This window comes from Eptesicus fuscus, chromosome 22, assembly GCF_027574615.1.
Source record: "Eptesicus fuscus isolate TK198812 chromosome 22, DD_ASM_mEF_20220401, whole genome shotgun sequence".
Classification (NCBI taxonomy): Eukaryota; Metazoa; Chordata; class Mammalia; order Chiroptera; family Vespertilionidae; genus Eptesicus; species Eptesicus fuscus.
Window position 1 is genome coordinate 6,876,995 of NC_072494.1, and position 26,674 is coordinate 6,903,668.

A 26,674-nucleotide genomic window follows, 5' to 3' on the forward strand; every position below is an offset into this window, starting at 1 on the left:
GACCCTCAACCACTAAGCTACGTGGGCTGGGCTGTAAATCATTCTTTATCTATATAGGTAGAAATTTTGGTACAAGTTATCCAATCACGTGCCATGACCAGAGAGATATATGTTATCACAATTATTTTGTACCTAGTTTTTTCAAGTTGCTCATTTTGTCCTTTAGAATCTGTCTTCTACAAACATCATATCCCAGTAAAAAGGTTTAATATTTGCCTGCTCAAGGCTACTTTTACAAGTAATTATAATTTGCTATAAAGAAAAATCTAAAAAGTTCTTGACTGTAGTTTAAGGTAACTATTATTGATATCTGCTGTTATTCACAAAGTTCTCAGACTCATGAATGAACACTAACCTTCGTTTTATGCAAAACATGATTGGAGTAAATTTAACTATAGCTGCTTCTCTGTTTTGATTAAAATCTCATATAAGAGACTAAGTTTCATGAAATTATAACCATGTGTGACAGACCAGTTAGCATAATATCTGGCCTTGTGCCAGGAATCAATCCAATACCACTAAAATCTCTTGTGCAAAACTAAGCACTGACAGTACATGAATTCAGGTCTGCTTCCCTTTATTGGTGAATTCCAGAAAAAAATTTTTTTAAAGACTGTAAGAAATAGTATGGTAAAACTATTACTGCAAAACCCAATTTGAAAGGAGCTGCTGAGCAATGCTGATTACTTGGTGTCCTGGAAATGTCTTGCATAAGTGCTCCAAACAAAACATGCTTTACAATAATTTCTAAAACGTGAAATGCTGGATTCTGCAGATGGCTCAGTGCACTTCTGGTGTTTCACTTAAATAAAGTAGAAAAAAAATCTAGTGCTATCGTCCTTTGGTTTTATTTCCTGGGAATAAAAAAAGTATAGGCAGAAATGGTTTTACGTGATCCTCTTGAAGATATCCCTTGAAATAATTTAGAAAATGGCTTACTTCATGATTCTTGGTTATCAGGACCCATCAATGTCACTGTCAGTCTTGATTAATTGGTGGAAAATTTCAGGGCAGTAGTAGTAACTTATGAACGTTTTCCCAATCCCTGAGAATCATAATCGTTGCATAAATATTTCATCTTTTCATCATACATCTCTGGAAAGTAGGTGTGTTTGCTCGTTGTTAATAGGACAAGGAATAGTGTCATAGAGGGTTAATCCATGTAAATTGGTTTCCACCCGCAAAGAAATTTTCTGGAACAAAAAAAGAAAAATATATACAGAAGTTTGCTCCTTAATGACAGGTCACATCCTCAATACGTCCTGAGGAATAGCTTTTGGGATTAGGAATATAAATCAATTATAATGAATAATAAGAATGAGACAGCTATTGAATTGCCAAAGATACTGGTAGTGTTGAGAGCTGGGAAGATCAAGTTTCTCTATTCGGATCTTCATTTTTCTTTCATTTTTATGAATCAGTAAAACTAAATGTTGAGGATGGCCAACGTACACGGAAGCAGAGTGGATGAAAATTATGTCAAAGAATTTCTCAAATGTGGTTGTTTTACAACCCTTTTTCAAAGCTGAATCTTGCTAGTAATACATGACTTCCGCAAACACAGAAATGATTCATGTGAAAAATTCCTCTTCTGCCATCACTGCTTATGAAGTTAATTTTGAAAGGTTAGAGACTTGCCTTCAGAAAGTTCTCGTACTTCACCTGAAGGAAGTTTGACCACAGAAATCTAATTCTGTGTTTCCTTACCTGAAAATCACGGATAAAAGTCAGGAAAAAACCAAAGAAGGAAAATGACATTGACCATTCTGCTGCGGTAGTAATCATGTGAAGCACATAGCCCTTGAGAGACAATGAAGAAAAAAAAAGAATAATTCTGTGAAATTTCAGACAAATGTGCTATAATTTCTCTCAAATAAAAAACCCATAATACTTATAAACCCTCAATTTTTTTTAAGATATCTTGAGCATTCAGGGCAGGCATGGAAAAGTCCTCTTAAATGATCTAGCTATCATCACAGTTTTATCTAGAGCACATAAAGTTCCACTTGAATAACTAAGAGAGAACTTCTACTCGAATCAAAAAGTTACTGTCTTTCCCAAAACCAAAGATTCATAAACAAACAAACAAGCACCCTTAAGTAAACAATGCTCATAATAAACTTAGTGCTATTTTAAAGCATTAAGTAGTATATGGATTATACTTCAGAAAATATTAGCAAACTATTTTATTCATTCATTTCCACAAACATGTCCTAATAAGACTGATGCTTGGTAAATAATTTAAAGTAAAATGCCACTGAGAGGTTGGTGAAAACAGATGAACTCATTTTATTATCTATGTAGTATATGTCCCTCCTCCTTTTTTCTCAGGATCAAAGCTGCCCTCTCTATTCAGATATCCACTATATTTGAATACAAATGTAGAGTCCATAATAATATACTTCCAGGCAACAAAAGGTGGGCAAAGACATGTTTTCATTTCAGAAAACAAGTACTCTAATAATAAAAGATCTCAGCTGGGTACACTGTATACTATATCCTGATTGTGAGGAGTCCATTTCTGAGAAAACTCTTTGCTATCACAATTTCCTTCATATCTTGAAAATGCCCACAGACCACAGGTGACAGGAGAATACGGAGGATGCTACATAAACCCTTTCATATATTGAAAATAACCTTAATAACTGATTAAGCAGAGTGTGCATTTAAAGAGAGGTCTCTTTAAATGCAACTTAATAACTGATTATCCTACTGAAAATGTTTCATCGTTAGTGATGAAATGAAAAACACACTATCAAAACAGTCATCTTTAATACAAAACTATGTTTTTTAAGACTCTAGGTTCTTACTTTATCCTCGGGCTTCCAGTGGAGTTTCTGTACTATATCTGAGCCAAAACGGCCACTGTACAGGAGTGAGGAGCAAGTCAGCACTGAGAAAGGCCGGTCAAGGAAGACTCTCAGAGAGGAGCTGGAAGTTCAAATTAGATTCAAAACCAACATGGCTTTAAAGGTCCAAGAGGATCACGCATACATTTGTTTCCAATCCCATCTTCTTAAAGGCTTCCTGGTACACGGCAGCAGGAAACTTTCCAACGTGCCCAGAGGGTCACTATGAAGTGGCTCGCATCGTCAACCCCCTTTGTCAGGAACTCGGCACTTCCATCACCAGCTTCTGCTACAGAATTAACTCATCATAGCATCTCTGAAGTGAGCATGATTAGTTTAAACAGTATCTTTGTTCCTAGCTCAGTTACTGAGTTCCTATGCAAAATTTGAATGACATGTTTCAAATCCTTGAATTTGGGGTTACTATTCCAAGAATCTCGCTGTCCACAAAAGGACTGCTTACAGTATGCCAACAGCGTTCGCTTAAATTTTGTTATTCAATTCCCTTCTGAGTGCAGCCACATTTTAGAGCAAAGGATACTGCTAAATGCGCTCACTCCACACCAGATGACCAGCAGTAGTCTGACCCAGAAGATCTGCTTGCCATGAATTTTGGGCTGCATTAGGTAGGAAAGGGCGGTCTGAACAAACATATACAGTGAGCCCATACCAAAGGTGAGAACAGCTCCACATATATGGACGGCAAAAAAGGCTGTTTTCTGAGAGGCAGAAAGAAGAAAGAAGAAAATAAAAGAAACTGAACACATATTGCCAATTCAGTATTTAAACCACAAGCCAGCAATTTCAATAGGACATTCACAGAGTAGAAAACCCCTGCAGATTGTACAAATTACTTCCTGAGGCAATTTTCTTTCATAATGTTCAGCATAAACCTGTGGATTATAATAATTCAAATTCTATCACAGGCAGTAGTGATAGAATTATTTATCCATTTAATATGTTTGTTTATTTAGGTGCCTCTTCTATGTCAGCACTGTTTAGTACTCAGATGTATTAGTAAAAAAAAAAAGAATAAAAGAACAAAAATCTGGCCCTCACGGTTTACATTCAAGTGAAGCAGCACAAACAATAAATAATAAACTTTGGAAATGAGTACGCCCCCTACCAGGGATGGAGCCTGCAACCCAGGCATGTGCCCTGGCGAGGAATTGAACCGAATTGGCAGCAACCTTTTGGTGCAGGAGACAACACTCAACCAACTGAACCACACATCCAGGGCTACCTTACTCTTTTTATCAGTATCTACTTACATTTTACTTTTTACTGTAATGCACTCTGCTTAAAACGTGATGACAATAGCTCTCTAAAAATTCTACAATCAAAAGTCTTCCTTTAAACCAGTCTGTTTTTCTAAACTGATGCTGTGTTTCATCTGGTTGAGAAGGTGCAGCGCTTGGCACAGAGCGTCTGACTGAGGGAACAACAGAGAGGTCAGGGCTTGGTTCCCTCATTTCCCAATCAAGGTGCTAATTCACAAACACAGAGACCAATGTTCTTGGCTGAAGATATAGAAAGTTTCTAGAATAAAGAAATAAAAAACTTATTTGCCAAAGTCATTGGTTTCCTTTTGGAGAGCGAAAGGGTGACTTCAATGTGGTTTTGGGTGTTAAAACTGGCAATAAGTTATGCGCACTAAGGAGAGAGAAAAAATGTCTTGTCATTACCACTTTGTGTAACAAAGATAAAAACAACATTCAGCGCCCACAGAATGTAGTACAAAATGGTAATATTTTCTTAGTTCATAATTAGGTGGATTTATTCTATACATATGGCTAAAGGCTAGAAAAATGTAGGCAAAAATGAAATTAATTATTTTAGAGCTAAGAATAGGAAAATGGATAAATTTTTCTCCTTAAAAATATTCTCACTATACTAATGAAGCTAAATACAGACCCAGCCTGATCACTGCCCACTGTGGTCAGTACACAGTCCTATCAACAAAATCCTGTGAATTAAAAAGCAAAAATAAAGAATGGAGCATATTCTATTTATAATTAGAACAGAAGTATATAAAACTGGTTTGTAGTGTTTTGTTGGTTGGGGTAGCTCTAGGAAATTAACATAGATTTCTGCCTACTTATCGTTTCCAAATTTCCCTGAGGATAAACTTTACTTAGAGAGAAAAATTCCTTTAAGTTGGCACTGAGTACACTTACCATACGTTTTGCTGATTATTAAACACTAGAGGCCCAGTGCATGAATCCGTGCACCAGTGGGGTCCCTCAGCCCTGGCCTGTGCCCTCTCAAAATCCGGGACCCCCTCGGGGGATGTCAGACTGTCAGTTTCAGCCCGATCCCCGCAGGCCAGGCTGACATCCCCTGAAACCAGTAGTCCGACATCCCTCGAGGGTGTAGTAGTGCGAAAAGTGGCAGGTGGCCGGGGAGGAGCCCGAGCCTGGGCCGGGGCCGCTCCCGCTCATCCCGACCCCGCTGTGCCTGCTGCTACCCCGCAGTAGCGGCGCTGCCACGAAGGCGGGAGAGGCTCACACTACCACAGCTGCGCTCGCCAGCAGTGAGCCAGGCGCCTGTCAGTCAGCTGAGAGATGCTCCTGCTGTGGGAGCGCACTGACCACCAGGGGGCAGCTCCTGCGTTGAGCATCTGCATCAGTGTGTGTCATAGCGACTGGTCAACCGGTTGTTCAGTTGCTTAGGCTTTTATATAAAGAGATATATAGACACTTGTTTTCAAAGAAATTAAATTTGTATTTTTAAGTCAGATTTTTCAAATGCCATATTATAATTATTAGGTCTCTTTAAATGCAGCTAACTATAGTAATAGCAAGAGAATTTTTTATCCATTCTGCTTAGTCCCTTTAGCCTCTCTCAATAAGCTAATCACTAAATATTTAATGACAGCCTGTTTGTGCTAAGTACTATGTTAGGTGTTGAATATACAATGGTGAACAAAACCATTGTGCTTGTAATTAATGGAGAAATATATTGCCTAAAATTTTTTAAAATAAAATTTTAAAAACACTTATCAATATATAGGAGCAAGTCTCTCAACAGAAAAGACTTTCCCAAGAAGAGCAGTCTGTAGTGAGATCTGAAAGATGCCTCAATCTATTCAAGCTTGGGGTCGTGCCGTGTCCAACAGAGGCAACAACATATGACATGTAGTTAGTAAACCTGTCTTACTTAAGGAACAAAGAAAGGTCAGTGTTTGCACAATGGAGACATTAGGAAGAGGAATGAGGCTGTCCCCCTGCTCAAGGTACTACAGGTCCAAAGCTGCATGAAGAGAGACAATCAAAGGACTCTTCCCCCTCCCCACGTGGGGGTCTGTGCTTGTTTCTCAATAAATTTCCACCTTTGCTATCAAAAAAAAAAAAAAGAAAGAAGGAAGGAAAGAAGGAAAGAAGGAAGGAAGGAAGGAAGGAAGGGAAGGGAAGGGAAGGGAAGGGAAGGGAAGGGAAGGGAAGGGAAGGGAAGGGAAGGAAAGGGAAGGGAAGGAAGGACGAACCAACCAAGAGGAAAGAAGTAATTTGATAAACTGTCGAACTGCTTAACTAACTCAAAGGTATTGTATGGTAGGCTATCAACCTCTCAGCCTCATTCAGCATCATTCCCCTTCTTAATGTCCCTGTTGTCCATACCCTGTATGCATGTATGTATGAAATAAACTTCTACTGTGTTAAGATAGTGCAATTCTGGGCTTTGTTACAGCAGCAAGTACTACTATAATATCCACTTGGATTTTACTTATAGAGGTTACTAGTATTAACCATTACTGAAACACTGAGTAACAAAAACCAATCAGCCCGACTGGAGTGGTTCAGTGGTTGAGCATCGACTTATGAACGAGGAGGTTGCGGATTGATTCCCCGTCAGGGCATATACCTGGGTGCAGGCTTAATCCTCTCTGAATCAATAAAAATATATTTTAAAAAAAATAACAGAAACCAATCAGAAGCATTATAGGAATGGAGAAGTTTGAATAAGAAAGACAGAATATGCCTCCGATATATGTAATTGTATGATGTGTGTATTGTTTTTTTTTAATCTACACCTGAGGACATTTTCATTGACTCTGAGAAAGAGAGCGAGTGAGGGAGAGCGAGAGAGAGGTATCGATCGATTGCCTCCCACATGTGCCCCAACCAACTGGGGATTGAACCAGCAACGGAGGTATATGCCCTGATTGACCTTTCAGTGTAGGAATGACGCTCCTACCAATTGAGCTACAATGTGTGTTTTTATGTCTGACTAGTTATTAAATGTCTAACTAGGTTATCAAATGTCTAAATGGAAACTTTGAAGGCTGTAGAGAGATTAATCAAAAAGCACCACAGGCCCAGGATGCAACTGGTAGTACCAAAGCCTTATCTGAAAGAACATCAGCAGAAAGAAACGTGGGGAGTTTGCAAACGTTTGGTGACAGCCGACTGGTACTGTAACTTTAAGAATTCCTGAGAAAACGCTCAAAGAGCTACAGATCCTTCCTCTGCCTCCTCACCTAAGGGCTGGGCACCTAGGAATGCAGGTGATCAATGGGAGCATCTAAACAAGAATACCAAAGAAGAAAATGAGTGTAACTTGTCAGGCATATTTTAAAATAAGTTTAAATCTGTAATTGTCACTTATAATTTATATCAATTCTCTCTGGTCTTGGCGTAATCTCCAATTAAGTAGTAATAAAGAGTCTAGTAAGTAAAGTCCTGTAGATCCTTAAAATGACAGAATAGTTTCTATCTAATCAACAGAGTAATGAGAATGAAATTTTCTAACTGTAAATGCAGCTATTTCTGAGAGGGTCAAAGAATTTCAAAGCAGTGGATTCCGTTTTGTGAGGGCAAAGAAACAACGGCAGCATGTGACTGGATGATCAGGGTGTTTGTGGTCACGTGTACATTCAGGTACCTCAGGGAAATACCTGTGCTGGGTTAGAACACAAACCTGGAAATTTGCCACAAAACAAAGTCCTAAACAACTCAGCAATCCAAGTACGAGGCCAGCCTTGTTTAACCTGGAGATATATTTCCCTTCGGGATTCAGAGCCTGAACTTGCTTGTAACGAACATAAATGGTAGCAATGCCTGGGAAAGAGAAAATCCAAAAAACAGGCAATAAATAACCAGGAAATAAAGTTGCCAATAAAGAGTCTGCAAAGGTCACTGCTATCCAGAAACAGAGATTTTCCTTTATTTCTTATTAGTCAAGAAAGGGCTAAATCAAACTTTCCCTTGCAAAAACATTGCGAAAGAACACGAAAGTACAGAAAATGCAGCAGAGCTATGCTTTTGTAGATATGTGCTTGAAAACTTGAGTCATACAGTTAAATATTTACTTGACTTTAATTTTTGACTTCCTATGAAAGAATGCAAATAGTCGTAATTGGTGGAAAAAGCAATACTTTAGCAAACCATTAATAAAAATTTGGTTCAAAAAACAGGTAATAGGAATGTAAAATACTGTAGCAGAACTCCATTCCTTTGGCATTAGAGTATCGTTCAAAAATCAAACCACGCTATCCTCAAACTGCGAAATTACTTACCCTGGAGGGATGCAGTTGGTGTTAGTTGTGGTGTGTTAACAGCTCCTGTCCTCTACTGGTTGCTTAAGAAATCCATTTAAGGCCTCAAGGAGTATTTGGTAATACTTGACAACTTATATTTGAATGAGTAGTCCAATAGCTCTATAAGTTTTTTTAAAGATTTATTTCCATAACTCAGCATTTCTAGAAATTGCTTTTCTCTTAAAAGGAACATATCTATGGTTCAATAATTTAGTGATAACATTCCCTCAAGTATAGTAACTAAAAAAGTAAAACAAGTAACACAGTATTGTCTAAGGAAGAAAGGGGTGATTTGGCTATTACTTTTCATCATTAAGACCATTCTCATTACTTACATAAAACTGCGGAGAAGTTTAACATTGCTCCAAACAGGCACTTTTCTGGAGCGACGGTGCCAGTGTCACTGAAAGAAAAAACATGGTGTGTATTTCTACCACTAAATTCACACGTGCGTTTCTTCTAAGGGATGAGAAACAACAGGGGTTACTTCAGGTCCTTTATCTTTTCATAAATCTATGGGTTCGACTCTTATAATTGCACCAGGACATGACAATGTGAGCTCACGATATTTGCTTAGTTCACTTTTTATTATATCACTTAAATTACTTTTTCACATACTAGAAATCAATGTAAATTAATGAAAAAGTATGTTAAGGATGTTGTTACTCAATACATCCCTCAGGCAGTATGATCATCTGTCTCTGAATATTCTCTAATATCACAGATGCTTTCAAAAATCTGTCTTTTGTTATTGTTCTTTTTTAAAAAAAAGTACATGCTTATTGATTTGAGAGGAAGGGAGAGGGGGAGAGAGAGAGAGATAGAAACATCAATGATGAGAGAGAATCATTGATCAGCCGCCTCCTGCACACCCCACACTGGGGAAGGAGCCTGCAACCTGGGCATGTGCCCTGACCGGGAATCAAACCCTGACCTCCTGGTTCATAGGTTGACACTCAACTACTGAGCCACACTGGCTGGGTTGTTATTGCTCTTGACTTTGCCTATAACTCAATTTACAGCTAATCATTTCATGATTAATCAAAAAAATCTTTATCAAGAACCTACCCTGTGCCAGACAGCATGGTAGGGACAGGGATATGGTGGTAAGTAAAGGAGACAAAGCCATCGGCTTCCTGGAGCTTCCATTCCAGACCAGTTTTGAGCCCCCATCTCCCTATGGCCGTGACCAATCCTCTAGCAGAATGCTGACTCACAGCATTCCGTCTAGACCTCTTACCACAACCAGCTGCCAAAGCACTGCAATGCCCGTCGTTCAGGGCAGTGTGGTGTACACAGATCCAGATGAACTGCCACCAGGTACTACTGTGGAACCCTGGGTGTGCTCCTTGGTCTCCCTAAGACTATCTGCAAAATGGAGCTATTACTCTCCTCCCTGCCTCACCGGATGGCCACGAGGAACTGAAAGTGCATGTGAAATACCTACCAGAGTAGCAGGCACAGAGGAGACCCGTTGAATGTTACTTCCTTTCCCCTCCCTCTAACTACTGTAAAGATTAAAGAGACAAACTCTTTGGTCTCAAATTGAAGTATGTAGAAAAGAGAATAAAGATCTCAACTAAGACAATGTAACGGGAATAAAAAAGGAATGGAGCCTGGCCAGTGTGGCTCAGTGGTTGAATAACAACCCATGAACCAGGAAGTTAGGGTTTGTTTCAGGTCAGGGCACATGCCCTGGTTGTGGGCTCAGTCCCCAATGGGGGGCGTGCAAGAGGCAGCTGACTGATGATTCTTTCTCATCACTGAAGTTTCTATCTCTCCCTCTCGCGACCTCTCTGAAATCAGTAAAAACCTATTTTTTAAAAAGTACTATTCTAAAAAAAGAGAGAAAAAGGAATGGAAAGTCATTTCTGGTAAGGAATCAGGAAGACTTGGTGAGCATCTGGATTTCGTTTGCAAAAAGTGAAGTATCCAAAATGAACTGGAAGGCCTGCTGCTTCCTACTCTAAAAGGCATCTTCAGACACAAAAGCTTCTGTTCCTCTCTGACCAAGTCCAGGGAGTGGGGATCATGTTTGTTGTTGCTGTTGTTCCTTCTACCTTTCAAGTTTTCAAGAATAATGTGTACGTATTACTCTTATAATCAGAGAAAATACACACAATTGTAAGTTGAGTTCCAAATGAGGCTCTTGTTCTGGATTACCCCAAAAGTAACCCAAAGCTTCCATGTCCCAGCCGCCGGCTGCGCAGGCTCCTTCCCTGGCTCTGGAACACGGTAACACAAACTGGCCTCCAAATGAAAACAGCCCTGCCCATCGCCCGGTCTGCACAGCCCTTCACTCAGCGGTCTGCACACTCTTTTGATTACACACCATAAAAAAAGTATAACCATGTAACTTCAAAATATATGCATTATTATCACACATATATTAAATTTCAGCTTAAATATTTTGAGATTTTAACATATGCATAGAAGTTTAATAGTTTCTTCTCAGACCCCGGTGGCTAGTCTCACGGACCCCACTTGGGCCTCCACTACTTGAACTAGACAGCACCTGAAACCAGCTTGTCAATTGTCTTTGAAGCGAACTTGACTTTCGGTTATGCCCTTTGCTGCTGTAACAACCAGACCTTTTAGTTAGGGTTTATGAACAGAAAGGATCTAGTTTAACTATCATTTTTTAGATATAAGGAAAGGAGCTTAAGAGAAGTCAAGTAAGTACCATTGAGTTTAAATATGTTATAATGTTGGGAAAAGACCCTAGGGCAGTAATACAAAGTTCATTAGCAGAAAAAGAAAAAGACAGAAGGGCAGGGGCAGGAAAGGAAGTGTCTAGGGGACTCTGGGTCAGGAAATCACATGCGGTACCATCAGAGAACTGAAACTGAGAAAGAACTCAAGTGGCCTCGAAATTATTGAAAGCTCTTTAAAATGAAAGCAGACAAGTTCTCGAAGGGGTCCTAAAAACGCCGAAGGACCCTCATGAATCTTTTATGTGTCTTCTCTCGAAGTTACTAAAGTGTGAACTGGCTTCTTAAACCTGCGGTCGACCAACCTTTCGACCTCACGGACCACCAGTGTCCGCAGACCACCGGCTGGCAACCGCTGCCTTCAACTACACGCGCTCCTAGCAGAGCAGTAAACATTGGTGATTATCAGATTCCTAGAACTGGAACCTTAAATAAAAAAATATCTTTTTGTTTTATAAATCTTCCCCAAGTGCACCCAATTTGTTGATATTCTTTGTGTCATACCATTTATATATATATAAAAAATACATTTAGCCTTTCAGTTTATCATCCTTTAAAAGGTTACTTTTCCCTGGCTGGTTTGGCTCAGTGGATAGAGCGTCGGCCTGTGGACTGAAAGGTCCCAGGTTCGATTCCGGCCAAGGGCACATGCCCGGGTTGCGGGCTCGGTCCCCACTGGGGGGCGTGCAGGAGGCAGCCAGTCAATGATTCTCTCTCATCATTGATGTTTCTATCTCTCTCCCTCTCCCTTCCTCTCTGAAATCAATAAAAACATATTAAAAAATAAATAAATAAAAATAAAAGGTTGCTTTTTCAGAAGGTAAACAAATTAATAAATGAAACAACTCTAACACCAAACACGCCAAACTCTGAAAGGCAATCCACCAACCCATTTACGACGTGTGTGGAGGCAGGAACTAAAAGGAGGTTAGAAGAGGGAGATCAACTTTTTGCTTTTATAATCACTCTGGTATTATAAAGGTTATGGACATACAAGAAATTGAGTACTTCATTAGCAATTTTGAAATTTCAAAAATATTTGCGATAAATGTTGATACTTAATGTGTCAGAAAGATCTAGGTAACATGTCCTGAGAAGTAAGCGTGTGGCCTCCAGAGTCAAACTGCCCAGTGAAATTGATTCTCGGTTCCGTCACTTACTGCACTGTGCCTCTGGACAGTAACTTAGCCTTCCCGGACGGACCCCATTTCCACCGTGGGGGTCACAGTTCCCACCTCAAAGGGTGGCTGGAAGGACCCACTTATTTAAGAATGCTTAGGACATAACCTTGCACGTAAGTAGATCAACAAATGTTTGTCATTACTATGATCTTTCAATATTATTATTGTTGTCTTCAGCATTTTTTTTAAGGTTAGTTCTATCTAATTCTATCTCCTGAGACAACTTCAAATACTGATTTGGAGGACAAAGCACTGAAATAGCACAATTCACTAAACAAGTCCCCAAATGAATCTTAGCCCTCTGTCTCCACATTTCTCCATCACAAAGAAGGAGCCAAGAATCCTTCCCTGTTATGTTCCTCTTGTAGCTGCAAAGTCAAACGTAACATTTGAATTTCAAATGCTAGCGTTACCACTTGGCTTCGATGTTAAAACATGAATGAGAAATAACCCACAGAATACATCTCACTGACCTGATATAAGGCAAAGCAGGGTCAACATGGTGCAGAGTGATGGCAGTGATGTACGAAAATATGAAAGCAGCAGCTGTCCAAATGACAAGGGCCGAGGGCAGGAAACTGAGGCCTTGCTGAAACCACCACATCTCAGACAGGTCTTCTGAAGCAGAAAACAAGTCAGACAAGATTATTCACACATACCGCATCTTTTCTGCTTTAGCCGTCCACTCCCTCAACCTTGGACTTAGCACCCTGAGCTGGTCCACTTCTGAAACCAGCCCCCTCACCACCTACTAACACCCGCTCTCCTTCGACTTCTCAGTAAATGAAACCAAGAGTCACCCACTCGCCATATCCAGACTCCTTTCCCTCCCATCTTTCCACACATCAAGTACCAAGTGCCGTTTATCCCACCTCCGAAATTTCCTTAAAATCTAGCCCTTCTCTCCATCTGCACTGCCACTGCCCCCCCCCCACCCCGAAACCACGCTCATTTCTTGGCCAGCTTGTTATTATAACCTACTAATTGGTCCTCCTCTAGACTGGACCACAACCAATCTAGACTCCACCCTAAAGCCCGTGACCCTTCTAATTCTACAATACCCATCTGACCACCTTCTTCTCCCACCAAGAGTCTTTCCGGTCTTCCCCGATGCCCTTATAAACATCCTCTCCTCCTCAGCATGGTCTGTGAGGCCCTTGTACTGTCTGGTCTCTACTTACTTTTTTGTATTCCTCTCTGGCTACTCTCTTTGCTCCCACTTTCTTGCTCATCACCTTCATCATTACAAAAGCAAACACAGTGTGGACTCTGTGTCAGCAATGTTATTAAGCACTTTACTCTAATACATGATCTCATTGACTCCTCACAACAGACTTATAGAGGTTAAGAGAACTGCCCAAGGTCATGGGGAAGTAGAGACAGGAGTCAAACTCAGGCAGTTCCATTCTGCCACCCATCACTGTGCTATACGCCACAGCAAACTGCTTCCAGATCTTCGAATGTGGCATGCTCTCTTGGGCCCCTCAGACCTTCACGCACACGGTCCTGTCTGGATGAGTAGACTGCAGTGCCCTCCCCGCTCCCTCCCACTACCACCAGTCAACACCTACTCATCCATCTTCAAGTCTCGACTGCGGTCCTCCAGCTGAGTGTCCTGCCTTGTTCCCAACAGCACCTCTACTCCCCCCACCCCCCCCCCCGGACACTCACACCACTTATCTGGTACTTGCTTGTTTGGTTTTATCTTCCTCGCTCAACTTTAGGTTCTGGGAGAGCAGGAACCAACTGTTCTGTTCACCATTATATTTTCAGCTCCTACATGAGGGGGGGGGAAAGAGAGAACCTAAATATACAAAGACCACACATCACCACTTTCTCCCTTACATTCCAGACTGAGGATGCTGGTAAATAACAATGAGTCAATAATGTGAATCAGCAAACATGACTGTCTCTTCGTGCTTTTAATTTTAAATAATAAATATATAAGTACTTTCAGATGATAAGAAATAACTCATATGCATGTGAAAATAATTGCATGTTTGGAGGAGTGGCTTCTCATAGTTTAATGGACTGAAATTGAGCATTTCCCAGGAACTTTGCAAAAACTCACAACTCTTCTCTCCACCCTTCCTCCAATGTGCTCAGCTTTCTCATCTCAGACTTTCCAAATAATGAAATCTCAGCTATTTTTGACTTGTACTCGTCACTTACTCTGTCATCTGACTTATTGCTAAATACGTGTATTTAAATCTCGCCAAGTAAGTTTCTTTTCCTTTGTTCTGAAAGCCACCATTATAGACTTGAGTAATTTCCTGTCTGAATTACCATAATCTCCTCCTTTCCTGTCCTTTTCCATTGTCAGTCCTTACCACTCCACCAATTTTCTTCATCTGTTCAGTTAATCATGACAATTCCTCCCTAAATTCCCCAGCATAAGTTTCTGAGACAATAATTCTCAATTTCTATACATTTTGAACTCCAGTACTTCTAAAATCTTTAATTTTCCTCCTTCCATCTCTTTAAATGTTACTTGAATTTGTTTCTGATCATTCCAATCTAAAATCCTTAGGAGGCTGGTACCATTTGTGTTGGTTCTGCCAACCCTTGCACAAGAGATATATTTGACTTTTTTACAGAGAGGAAGGGAGAGGGATAGTTAGAAACATCGATGAGAGAGAAACATCGATCAGCTGCCTCCTGCACACTCCCTACTGGGGATGTGCCCGCAACCAAGGTACATGCCCTTGACCGGAATCGAACCTGAGACCCTTCAGTCCTCAGGCTGACGCTCTATCCACTGAGCCAAACCGGTTAGGGCAAGAGTTTTATGGTTTCTGACAATGACCTCAACTGGGAGTGTCCCAAAGGATGAGATGAAGGGTGACCCGTTGCAGGGAGGGCCTGTATTTATTTTGCTAGGCGCTCTGGCATATAACCAACCCAGGCCAACTTTAATTTCTTGGCTTCAGGTTTGTCAGCGCAGGTAGATATGTCCGTTTGAATCCGGAATCTGGGCGATGCAGACCCTGTAGTTTGATACAGTAGGCAGCCAGGCAGAATGGGCAGAGCAGGAGCCGTAAGCCCTGCTACAAAAGGTCACCAGGCGGAAAGCCCTGGAGATCTAGCAACCGGCAGAACTGGGAGGACAAGTATTGCAGGGTGGGACCTCGCCCCCAGGGTGGCCTTTTCTCCCCTAACACGACAATGGTCGTGCACTTTAGACCCCCTGACCTTTCATGTCGCAGGTCATGGTCAGACCCTCCCCTGACATGTCGCTAGTCATGCGGTAGACCGCCTAGAGTAGGAACGGGGGCTGGAGAAAAGCCTCATAGGACTCACAGACAAGCCCTTGCACGACCACGCCCATAAGCATTAAGCCTTCAAGACAACGAGGCTCTGACCCGCATCCAATAACCTTAGGAACAAAGCCTCAGGTCCGCTGACCACAGAGACAGAGTTCTGGTCTACCCAGAGATAATATCTAGGCCTCAGCTGTGTATCAGCTCCAGGCCCAGAAGAGTATCAAGGCCAGGCAGGGCAACATGGACCAGGGCTGACAGCTGTGATGACTAAAGCCCCCCTGCCCTGGGGCTGACCAATCAGTGCAGACCACAACCCCCAGGAGACACACCTGGAAAGTTGAAGAATATTCTACGGAGGTCCTCCTCTGAGACCTCCAGAGAAAAGCCCTTAAGACAAAGGACCAGCAGGCTTACACTTTCTCTCTCTGCAGGACTTTCTCCTCTCCTTCCCCCAGGCGAGTTTCCTTTGCCTTTCTGTCTCCTAAGCTCCAACCAGTTTCCCGAGTTCATGCCGCTCACTGCTTCCTCGGCTGGCTCACTTTTCCCGGCCTGTGCCTTTCCAAATAAACTTTCACTTGTATTTGCGTTGCTTGGCTCTGAATTCTTTTCTTAGCTGACTCAAGAACCCAGGTCTAACACCTGGTGCTGTTCCCTGTTACAGTTTCTGTTCTCCGTGAACAGTGTGTTCTGAGACGGCACCTTTATTTCCACCGCCTGGAGCTCCGTGAAAACAACCTTTCTTTGTGATCTCCCTTTGTCAAGGACGTATTTTTCCCTAGCCCACCTTTCACTGAGCTTGTGAAGATTTTTGAGGGTTCTCACTAAGTTTGGGGGGAGGGGCTTGCCCAAGGCCATGAGTTGTACAATTTCAAGTAGAAACATTTACGTTTTACTTTTTATGGAAAAGTCATCCCTTGAAACACAGGTGCCATTTACGTGAATAAACACAGGTACTACCACGTGAATGGTGCCTCCACAAGTTGTACCCCCAGGGAGGTCAAAGGGAGATGACTTTATCTCTCTACTTTGGGGGGGGGGGGGCGTGGGGGAGGAGCCTATCACCTATCCCCAGCTGTGCTGGTTTCTGCTATCAGCCAAATGCCCCCAAAGGAGACACACTGCTAGTTTACTACTCTGGTCTCAGCTCTGTCTTTGACTTTTTAGCCCTGAGGATTTCCCTTTCTTTCCTACAAGACCTGCTATGCATTTAAAAGGCTAATATATAATTTATTCAGCATTTAGGTGTTTTGGCAAAATGGATTTTCAAAACATTTTGTCCACCCCATTGCTAGAAGGATAACCTCCTCCTCATTTGATCCTTTTTGCATGTCCAAATCCTTCTAGTCTTCAAAATCGAGCTCGAAAGCCATTTTCCACCCACAACACCTCCCCTAATCCCTTTGCACCTGGAAGTAAGCACCCCGGGGCCTCAGAGAACACTGAACATTTGCACATCTCTTACAGCTCACTATCCTCCACAGTAGGAAAATGTAGGAGGGTGTTTTAAGTGGATAAAATCCTTAATGGGGACTCCATTTCTCTACCTAAGCACAGCAGCGAGCTTTGCTCAATATTTTATGAATGAACAAACAGCCCAAACCAAATTCTCTTAAACCCCCAAAAGGTTCGTAATTTTTCTGTTTCAGTAAACAGTATTATCATTTTGCCAATTATCCAGATTCCAAGACCTCAAAGTAACCTCACACGCTGTCACTGAGTGATGGCAATTCTACCTCCAGTCATTTGCAACCATTCTTCCTATCATTCTCAAGTCAGAGTTTCAACTCTCTCTGCGTAACTACTTTTTTCCTTCCCCTCCATCCATTCTATATGCACTGCCAATGTAACATTCCTACAACATTCTTCTGTTCAAAAATTTGTTTTTATAAAATTGTACAAACTTGGACAAGCTTCCTTAACTTCTCTGAACCAGTTTTTCCTTTGAAAAATGGCATAATATTATTGGCAAAGGCTGCACTGTCCAACACAGTAATTAGTAACCACAGGTGGTTATTTAAAATTTCAATTGACTAAAATAAAATTTTAAATTTTAGTTCCTCAGTCACATTAATGACATTTCAAGTGCTCAAAAGTCACATGTGTCTACCATATAGGACAGTGAAAATAGTACATTTCCATTCTTGTGGAAAAGTTCTATTGGACTGTGCTAGAAGGTTATTACTGGGACTGCACTGACATAGCACAAGTAAAGAACTTAACACATTGCGGACATAAACAAGGCTTTTAGAATGAACTGTTAAATGTTCTAAAATAATTCTCGCTTCATAGAGGTTTATTGAAGAATTAAATGAGATAATATATGTAAGAGGTGATATGGATAATATACTATCATAGGGGTCAATAAAAGTTTGTTCCTCTTTTAGAATGTAAAAGATGAATTACCTGTTTTAGTATCAGTCTTCAAATCTGCCCAAACTTGCCCCTTTTGAAGATCCTGAAAACCACAAAGAAAATCAGAGATTGTTCAACCCACATGCTTTTAAACACATACAATTTCTAGTCAATGCACCAATATTGTTCATGGGCAGAATGCTATGCTATAGGATTATTAATAGGTTATTTTCCCTATAGAGTTGATACTTGTGTGTTTCATAATGATGCTGTACCACCTAAAAATAAGTATTTTAAGTCTAGGATATCAACTCTCTGATCCTTTTTTATATTAGACACCTTTCACTGACCTCAGAAAGGATAAAAGAAAATACAAAAACAGTAAGTTTCCCCTACAGGATATACAAAAATGCAAAAAGAATAATAGCTTATTAAGCAAGATAAAGCACTATTTTATTTTTGTGATGCAATGGAAAGAATGCAGCTGTGTTATCAGATTTATCTAAGTGCAAATCTTAGCTATGTTATGTTCCCGCTGTATAATTTCAGGCAAGTTATTTAGCTTCTCTTAGTTACAGTATTCTGACTTGTAAAGTACCAACCTAAAAGGGTTTTTCCTTAGAGCTGAACCCAGTAAACATAAATATAACAATGACAATTTTATACAACCATAACTAGCCACAAGGATGGGAAATGACAACACTTAATTCTTTGTATACATGAGTCATCTTGGATTCGTATCTCCTTAGGTTTTGAGAGTTCTAGTTGTTTCCACTGACAATTTAGAGAAGCAGGGCTTGTAATGGTTGCCCAGTTTGCTGACAACAGAAATTTCAGCACATGGATTAGGGAGGAAGATGAGTATTGCCCTTGTATTTTCACACAAAAACTGGAAGCATGGCTGCCAACCAAGCAGAATAAGAATTTTAATGGCTAAGAATTTAAGAAACCTGCTCAGCCGGTGTTGCTCAGTGGTTGAGTGTCCACCTATGAATCAGGTCACGGTTCGATTCACAGTCAGGGCACATGCCCGGCTTGCGGGTGGGGTGTGCAGGAGGCAGCCGATCAATGATTCTCTCTCATCACTGATGTTTCTATCTCTCTCTTTCCCTCTTCCTTCCTCTCTGAAATCAGTAAAAATATATTTTAAAAAAAGAATTTAAGAAATCTTTTAAAATCATCCAAAATATGCAGGAATAACCTTCACATGGCACGATGAGTTTAAGAAAATGTTCTTGCATCTCTCACCTATGTTCTCTGCTTTCTTTGATGATCCATGAATCAGAACTGCAGCTACAATTTTCAAATTTCATAAATATTGAAATGCCACTGGTAATAAGATGATTCCTTATGCTGTCTCTTTTAAGTGGTGACTGCTGAGAAACGATAGGAAAATTCTACTTTATTTATTTTTATAAATCTTTTTTTTTAATCTTCCCTAAGGATATTTTTCCATTGATTTTAGAAAGAGTGGGAGAGAGAGGAAAAGACAGAAATATCAACGTGAGAGAAACACACTGATTGGTTGCCTCCTGCACAGGCTCGGTTGGGAAGGAGCCTGCAACCGAGGGAAATGCCCTTGACTGGGCTCGAACCCGGGACCCTTTGGTCCGCAGGCCAACGCTCCATCCACTGAGCCAATCTGGCTAGGGCAAGAAAGAAAATTCTCCATGTTCCAAGTGAAGACAGAAAGCCCTGGAGGTACACAGAACCATCAGGTCCAAAGCATAATAGCAAATGATTATTTTTCTAAACTCTAAGTTGGACTTCTGACAAATGAAATATTCTTGTAATGGTTAAATCCCAGAGTCTAGAAGATCACGCAACTTTTAAAATAAGTTGGATCGAATATCGCAGGTAATTGGGGGAGAATCTGATGCGTTGAGAATTACAGCACTGCATTTGGGAGATCTGGGAAAGAAATCATTTGTGTTTTTCACATGTACCTTAAAGTAAAGCAGTGCTGTGGATGCAAAGACTTGCCATTTACCTGTCAGTATTGGGCTCACCCCACCACCACCCCCAGGAGAGAATTGCGGGCAGTAGCCCCGAGCTTCGCGTAAACACAGCGGGGCACCACCGATCTCAATTTCACCCCCTCCCCCGCGCCGACAGCTCCCCATCAAGGAATCGGGGCCCCGGAGTGACGACTGGAACGCAAACTCAACCAGGTTTTCGTGGGACTGGGGCAAAGGTTCCCGGTAACCGCAGAAAACAAACGAAACCGGGGAACTGCACAATTAGACCACGGCCTCCTTCCGGAGGCGCGGGGCACTGGGGTGCAGACCGGGGCTCGGCTGCGCCTGGGGCCGGGAAAGGATGCGGGAGGCGGGGCCTGGCCCGGCATGGGGCGGCGGGGACAGGGGGAGGGCAAGGGGGAGAGGGGGGAGACCTAGGACCCGGACAGAAAGGTGAGGCGCGGAGACCTGAGCCCTGCCTGCACGCACCCCCAGAGCCCGCCCGCGGCCCCCACCGCGTCTCTCAGAGTCGTTCTCGGAGGCACCGCGAGCTGGCACCCGACCCGCGCGCCCGCCACGAGGGTCCCCTTCTCCCGCCGCGCGCCCCTCTGACACACACCCCGAGGGAGGGCTGGGGCCGCTCCGCACCCCCCCTTTCCGCCTACCTCGCTGGGTGAGCCCGCGGAGGATGACTGCAGGGCCCGGCGCCTGCGGGCAGGACGGAGACGGGGCGGGCCCCGCGGCGCGCACCCGAGCGTCCAGGCCCGGCCCCGGGCGCGCTCCCGCCGCCGCCCGCGCCGACCCACTGTTCCTTTACGGCAATCGCGAAAGTGTCGTGAACGTGCTGCCGCCCATCAGAGTCACCCAGTCGGCTGGAGTCGGGAGTTATCAATACTCGGGGTGTGCTTGCTGGGGTCTGGGTAAGGCTGCGGGGCTCGGTCTTGGGGAGACGGTCCGGGAGGGAAGGATGTGTTGTTGGGGGACACGACTCTCCAAGGGGATGGAGGGAGGGGTACGTGTGCTGGGTGGGGCGTGGGAATGGAGCTGTGTGTGGACTCGCGCGAGGCGGGCGCCGTCCTTCCTCCCGCGGGGTGGCCTCGCGCGCGGGGTTGTGGGGAGGGCGAGGGGCCGCTGCCCCTCTGGCCGCGGGTGGAGAGGTGGCGACCGCGGGGTGCCCGCGCGGGAGCCCGGGGGCTGCTGGGGTTCGGGGGCGGGGGGTGGTCGGAGTGGGAGAATTCGGGGACCGGGGTTGGGCAGACCGGAGGCTGGGGGCGCTGCCCGCGCGGAGCCGACCTTGCCTGTTAGGTCCACCCCGAACCGCGGTGCGTCCTGAGCCGGGCGGGGTGGCCTTCCCTTTGGAATGTGATCCTGGTGTTTCGTGGATGGGCCACGCTTCTGGGTCAGCAACTTCTGCCGACACGTCCGAGGGTATTGACCGGCCCCGAGGTCGCCCGCCGGGGCTGTCGGAGCGCTGGGCTGGGCCGGGGGGTTGCTGGTGCTCCCCTGGCTTCCCGGGAAACGCTGGATGAATGGGATCTTGACGTGCAGCCGCTTTAACTTTTTCTCCCGTTCGGTGCTGGGCGTGTTTGCCCTTTTGCGTCATTTGGATCGAATGTATAATTTTGCTGGAAGTCTCAGTTCATGAATGAATGCATATTGAGGTAGCAGGCAACGTCTCCGCTATCTCTCAACCACGATGAGCGTCTCATCTTGTAGGTGAACAAAAACTATTCAGTCCCTCCTCTAAAACTAATAGGAATGGGTTCCGTGTGTGTATTGAATTGAGTGACCACACCAGTCAGGCTGTGGTGAGGACATTTCCAGCATTTCTACTCGAGAACCATTGTCGTTCACATAAAATTCCAGAGAGGGAGGTTCTAAAGCATGTTGCTGCCTACGTGGTCTGTGCTGAGAAACATTAGCCAAAGCCCCTTGTGCAGCTTGTCTTTGCGATCCTTCCAGCTAAGAAGCAAGTTAGATAAATCTGCCTCTTGTACGAACCTGCTCCGACAGAGGCGTCTTTATTTGTTGTCCACTTAATAGATTATTACTGAATATTTACAGCGATCGTTTTATAAATGTATTCTCCTTCCTCGCCCACAACCAGTCTCTCTCTAAAGTTTACATTATAAACACGATTAAGTGTTTGACATATAACTCTAAACTTTTTACAACCCCAATTACATTTTATTGCATTGTCAATGGGTTTTCTAGGCAGCTGTGGACTCCTTTAAGCCGGCTAAAAGTGCTGGTGATGTCCTTTTTGAGGGTCATGCTGTGCTGTGGTTTTTAAGGGAATAAGAAAATAATCTATAAAATGCTAGGTTGTTGCTTCTCCCTCCTCCCCCAGCCCCCCTTCTTGGAGGAAGTTGTTTCCTGGTTTTAAGGAATGCAAGATTTCACTTCGGCAAAACAGTAGATCTAAATTGTATCACACAGTACTGTTCCTGCTTCCAAGTCTACTGAAAAGGCTTTTGTTTTTGCTAGCTTGTTTTGTGTATCACTTGTTAAATAATGCTGAATGTAATCCACTGATCTTGTTGGCTCTCTCTCTCTCTCTCTCTCTCTCTCTCTCTCTCTCTCTCTCTCACTTGCTTTTTTAATCTGCTCTGCCTCCCCAATCGTGTTGGCCATGAGAATTTTCCTTTAGGAGTGCCACGAAGGTTGGAAAGAGCTGTGAAGTCACCAGTATCTGTGAAAGGTTGTACTAGTTAACATATTGCTGAATCAGTGCAGCTCAAAACTTGGCACACTTAGGCATGGGAGCTGGGAATTCTAGAATCTCCCACTGCAGGTTGGGTATTGTGTAAGCTTACCTTATGCTTCTGCTGAGCAATGGAGATTCCTTTTTTCGTGTGATACGTGTCAGATGTTCCCCAGTGCTGAACACAGGAATAATGTAGGCTGCGTGCCATTGTCCTCAGTTGCTATAAGCACAGTTGTTTTGCATCTTAGGTTTAAGTCCCACAAATTGTAATTTTAGTGAAGGTATTCATTAAATATCTCAGATTACATTTTTGTACCTTTGTTGGGTTTTTCCCGTTGATTTTGAGAGAGTGGAAAGGAAGGAGGGAGAGAGAGAGAAAAAACAAACAAACACCACACTGATATGAGAGAGATACGTCAATTGGTTGCCTCGCATGCACCCCAGCCTGGGGTGGGAAGGAATCTGCAACCCAGAACAGAAATCGAACCCACCACCCTTCAGTGCATGGACTGGTGCTCTAACCACTGAGCACACCAGCCAGGGCCCTTTGTTGGACTTTTCACATAAAAATATGCATGCCTGCCCAAAGAAAACTTACTGTTAGATCATCCGGGCCCCCTCCTCTGGACTCCCACAACAGTTTGTTCACAGCATGTTATGACTCGGCTGTTTGGGCATGGATGGCATATTTCAATCTTGCTGTTTCCTCAAGGTCTAGAACCACTAAGTGATCATTAAATACTAGATGAATCACATTTGCTCATTGTTCCACGAATGAGAACTAATTGCCTACTAACGTTAGCTATGCTATGAGATTCTTGAAAAAAAAAAAAAAAAAAGGTTGAGACAGATATGGCCCCACACTCCAGGTGCTTACAGACCTGGTGGGGAAAGACCAAAACACCATCACTGCCACCAATAACAACAACCAAAAGAGGTTTAAAATGTGGTAAGTGCTGTGAAAGGTTATAGCAGAGGAGGGGACTGTGCTAATTAGAAGTGGAAAGGTTGCAATAGCTATACATAGGCCTGTGATCAGTGTTATCCAGGGGGTGGGAAATTTTTACTTTAAAAATTTACTTTTACTATTACAATTTATGAAAACACTAGAGGCCCGTTGCATGAAGATTCGTGCAATAGGCCTTCCTTCCCCTGGCTGCCGGCACCGGTTTTCCTCCGCTCTGGCCGCAGCAGAGAAGCCAGGCCTCTTCAGTCTTCAGTCATCTTTAGTCTTCAGTCTTAGCTCTGCTCCTGCATATGCAAATTAACCCACCATCTTTGTTGGGTTAATTTGCATACTCACCCCAGATCGGCTGGTGAGTGTCATGGAGGTACGGTCAATTTGCATATCTCTCTTTTATTCGTGTAGATTTCCTCAGTTAACAAATAGACTGTGCTACAAACTTACAGGTTTCTTTATAAGCTCCTTGATGGCTTTCTATAACATCAGAATGAAAACTCCTTGCTGTGGACCATAAACCTCTGCACTATCTGGCTTTTCAAACTTCATTGTATTCCACTCTTTTGTGGGGGGTTGTAATTGAGATATTATTAACATATAACATTAGATTAATATAAAAATATGACATAACTATGTAACATTATATTAACATGATGTTAGTTTCTAGTGTGCAACATACTGAGTTTACATATGTGTATGTTGGAAAGTGATCACCACAGTAACTCATCTGGTTTACGACTGCCCAGCCATACTGATCGCAAAGGTGCCTGTACGAGATAAGTTTTTTCTTGCCTCAGGGCCGGTTCCTTTTTTGTGGATGGTTTCTGCTGCTCTTGGATTTGGTATCTTCTGTATTTGGTATCCATGCCACCTCTTCCCAGACTTCAACCACCTTATTCACACCGCACACCCTCACCTGCTTTCTGGCTCCACACTTTGTTTTTGTCATAGCACCTATCACAATGTGTCATCTTATTTGCTTGTTTACCTGTTTTTAGTTATTTTCCCGTTGGATGTGGGAGCTGGGACTGTGTCTGTCTTGTATACGGCACTGAGAGATTGGCTGAATGCATTTGGAACTTGGGATCCATCTACACTAATAAAAGAGAAAGATGTGCCCTAACCGGTTTGGCTCAGTGGATAGAGCGTCGGCCTGCGGACTGAAGGGTCCCAGGTTCGATTCCGGTCAAGGGCATGTACCTTGGTTGAGGGAACATACCCGGTGGGGAGTGTGCAGGAGGCAGCTGATCGATGTTTCTCTCTCATTGATGTTTCTAACTCTCTATCCCTCTCCCTTCCTCTCTGTAAAAAATCAATAAAAATAAAATTTTTTTAAAAAGAGAAAGATGCAAATTGACCATACCTCCGCGATACCCACCAGCCAATCAGGAGCGAGTATGCAAATCAACCCAACAAAGATGGTGGTTAATTTGCACATGCAGGTGCCGAGGGGGTGGGGCGGGATGCTTGCAGGGCCTCTGGGCAGCGTGGGAAGGTGGGGCCGGAGCAGAAAGAGGCGGCTCAGGGGCTGGAGTGGAAAGGCGGTGCTGGCAGCCAGGGAAAGGAAGGCCCATTCCTGCACGAATCTTCGTGCATCGGGTTTCTAGTTTTCTCATAAAAACTTACGACTTGTAGCTAGGTTTCTCTAGCCAGCGATAATTTTAATTTCTTTCTTGGTCATTTTTTTCTTTTTTAGTTCCTTGTAGTATGGCAAGAAAATGGTATTTTCTTTTCATCCTTTGGCCATACACCTGGCTTAGGCAAAATCCTAAGTGCCTGAAATAATTCTTGTAATGTTTGTGCCTCTTTTTCATATCTCCATCCCACGTCCTTTTCCCCTTTCTCTCCATATAGTCTGATCTTCCTACTGGTAGTCATCTACCCTGCCCTGCCCTCTTGAAATATGAAATTTGCTAAAATTCAGAAGCTCTTATTTTTTCCTGAGATGAGTTTCCTGTCAATAGCCTCTGCATTTCAGGTGTGATGGAGGGAGGTGGGACTGTGGCAGTGACAGCACCCTCTGTGGTTGTCTGGACGTGTTGGAAGCATAGTAAGTCAGGGGCCACATGTATCTGAATGTGTGTTTGCAATCTTGTTGCTAACAGCTTCACAGAGACAATCTTGCCAAATTGAAATGTTCAAAAACTTTTTGGCTTTTTCCCCCCTTGGGTGAATTAGACAGTGGCTAGATCTAGAAAGGTTTGTCAAAATGTACATTTTTCCAAGAGAGAAATAGAGGGTTAAAAAAAAAAAAATCTAGGTCAGCAAGGGAAAACACCCAGAAGGAAACGTATCAGTTTATCATACAGCCCTGCCAAATGCTCAAACTTAAAACCATTAGGATCAGTTGCTTGTAGCTGTTAGTGCCAGAAGTGGGCCAGCACCCTCAATATGTTACCTTTAAAAAAAGCAGGAAAGGGGGAGGAGGATGGAATACTATAATAATAAAATATAAGTTAAGTTGGCTAAACTTTTTGTTCCAGCTTTAAGTGGAATTCCATAAGAGCATACCAAATATAAAAACGCATACTAAGTTTGACTATAGGAAAGCTGGCTTACTATAAAGCTAAGTATTTTGGTGGTTATCAGTCTGTCACTTGATCTAAAATGATCTTGTAACCAGTTGTTTGACATTATATAAGGATTGCTTACGGTTGTAATCAATTGGTTTGTGACGCAAGTCGACTTAAGGAATGTCCAAATCTGTAGAGAACTTTGATGGATTTATTTGAGCCAAACTGACAGTGGCCAGGAAGCGAAATCTCAACAGATTGAGAAAATGCTCCAGAGAACGGTAGTTTTGCCGTTTATTTTATACATCAGAACCGAAGGAGGTAAGGGGGGAGGGGGGGGGGGGGGGGGGGGGTACATGAAAGTCATTGGTAGTAGATTTGGGAGGTGGGAGAAAGCAAAGCTGGGAAATCTCGGAGATTGGATGAGGAGTAAACCATAGAGACACATACAGTATTTCTTTTACTTTGGTGGGTATAGGATAGTTAGCAGTCTTTATTGTACATAGAGATGGTTTGGGGGGCATAAGATAACAATGAGGGGTTCTGTGCTGTGATGCAGTGGGTGTGCTCTGAGGGGTCTGGAAGAGGAGATCTCCCAAAGATATGTAATTTTAGATGCAAAAAGACAATAGACAAGCTCACT

At 42.9% G+C, this 26,674-nt stretch overlaps 2 protein-coding genes across 11 annotated transcripts in view; one reads left to right on the top strand and one right to left on the bottom strand.

Annotated features, from left to right (window-relative positions):
* Positions 1-560: 560 nt before the first annotated feature.
* Positions 561-20,659, bottom strand: DRAM2 (DNA damage regulated autophagy modulator 2). Of its 8 annotated transcripts, XM_054712304.1 has the most exons (12): positions 20,516-20,658; positions 19,141-19,268; positions 18,843-19,016; positions 17,944-17,995; positions 13,949-14,053; positions 12,751-12,895; positions 8,721-8,788; positions 7,767-7,906; positions 3,391-3,568; positions 2,811-2,893; positions 1,708-1,800; positions 561-1,193 (listed from the first exon to the last, which is right to left on the bottom strand). In XM_054712304.1, exons 6-12 carry the CDS (start codon positions 12,879-12,881, stop codon positions 1,086-1,088), a joined length of 801 nt encoding a protein of 266 aa, XP_054568279.1. In that variant the 5' UTR covers positions 12,882-12,895; positions 13,949-14,053; positions 17,944-17,995; positions 18,843-19,016; positions 19,141-19,268; positions 20,516-20,658; the 3' UTR covers positions 561-1,085. The 8 variants fall into 8 exon arrangements, with proteins under 8 accessions (XP_054568279.1, XP_054568277.1, XP_054568280.1 ...); XM_054712302.1 differs by lacking the exon at positions 18,843-19,016 and having other exon boundaries at positions 20,516-20,659; XM_054712305.1 differs by lacking the exon at positions 18,843-19,016 and having other exon boundaries at positions 19,141-19,265.
* An 18-nt stretch (positions 20,660-20,677) lies between these two features.
* The window catches only part of CEPT1 (choline/ethanolamine phosphotransferase 1), a 33,005-nt gene continuing 27,008 nt past the window's right edge, over positions 20,678-26,674 (top strand). For 2 of the 3 annotated variants that reach the window (XM_054712299.1, XM_028154043.2), the window contains exon 1: positions 20,678-20,770. The gene's annotated coding sequence lies outside the window, so the exon portion shown is untranslated. The remainder of the gene's footprint in view (positions 20,771-26,674) is intronic. The other variant, XM_054712298.1, reaches the window with a different exon arrangement.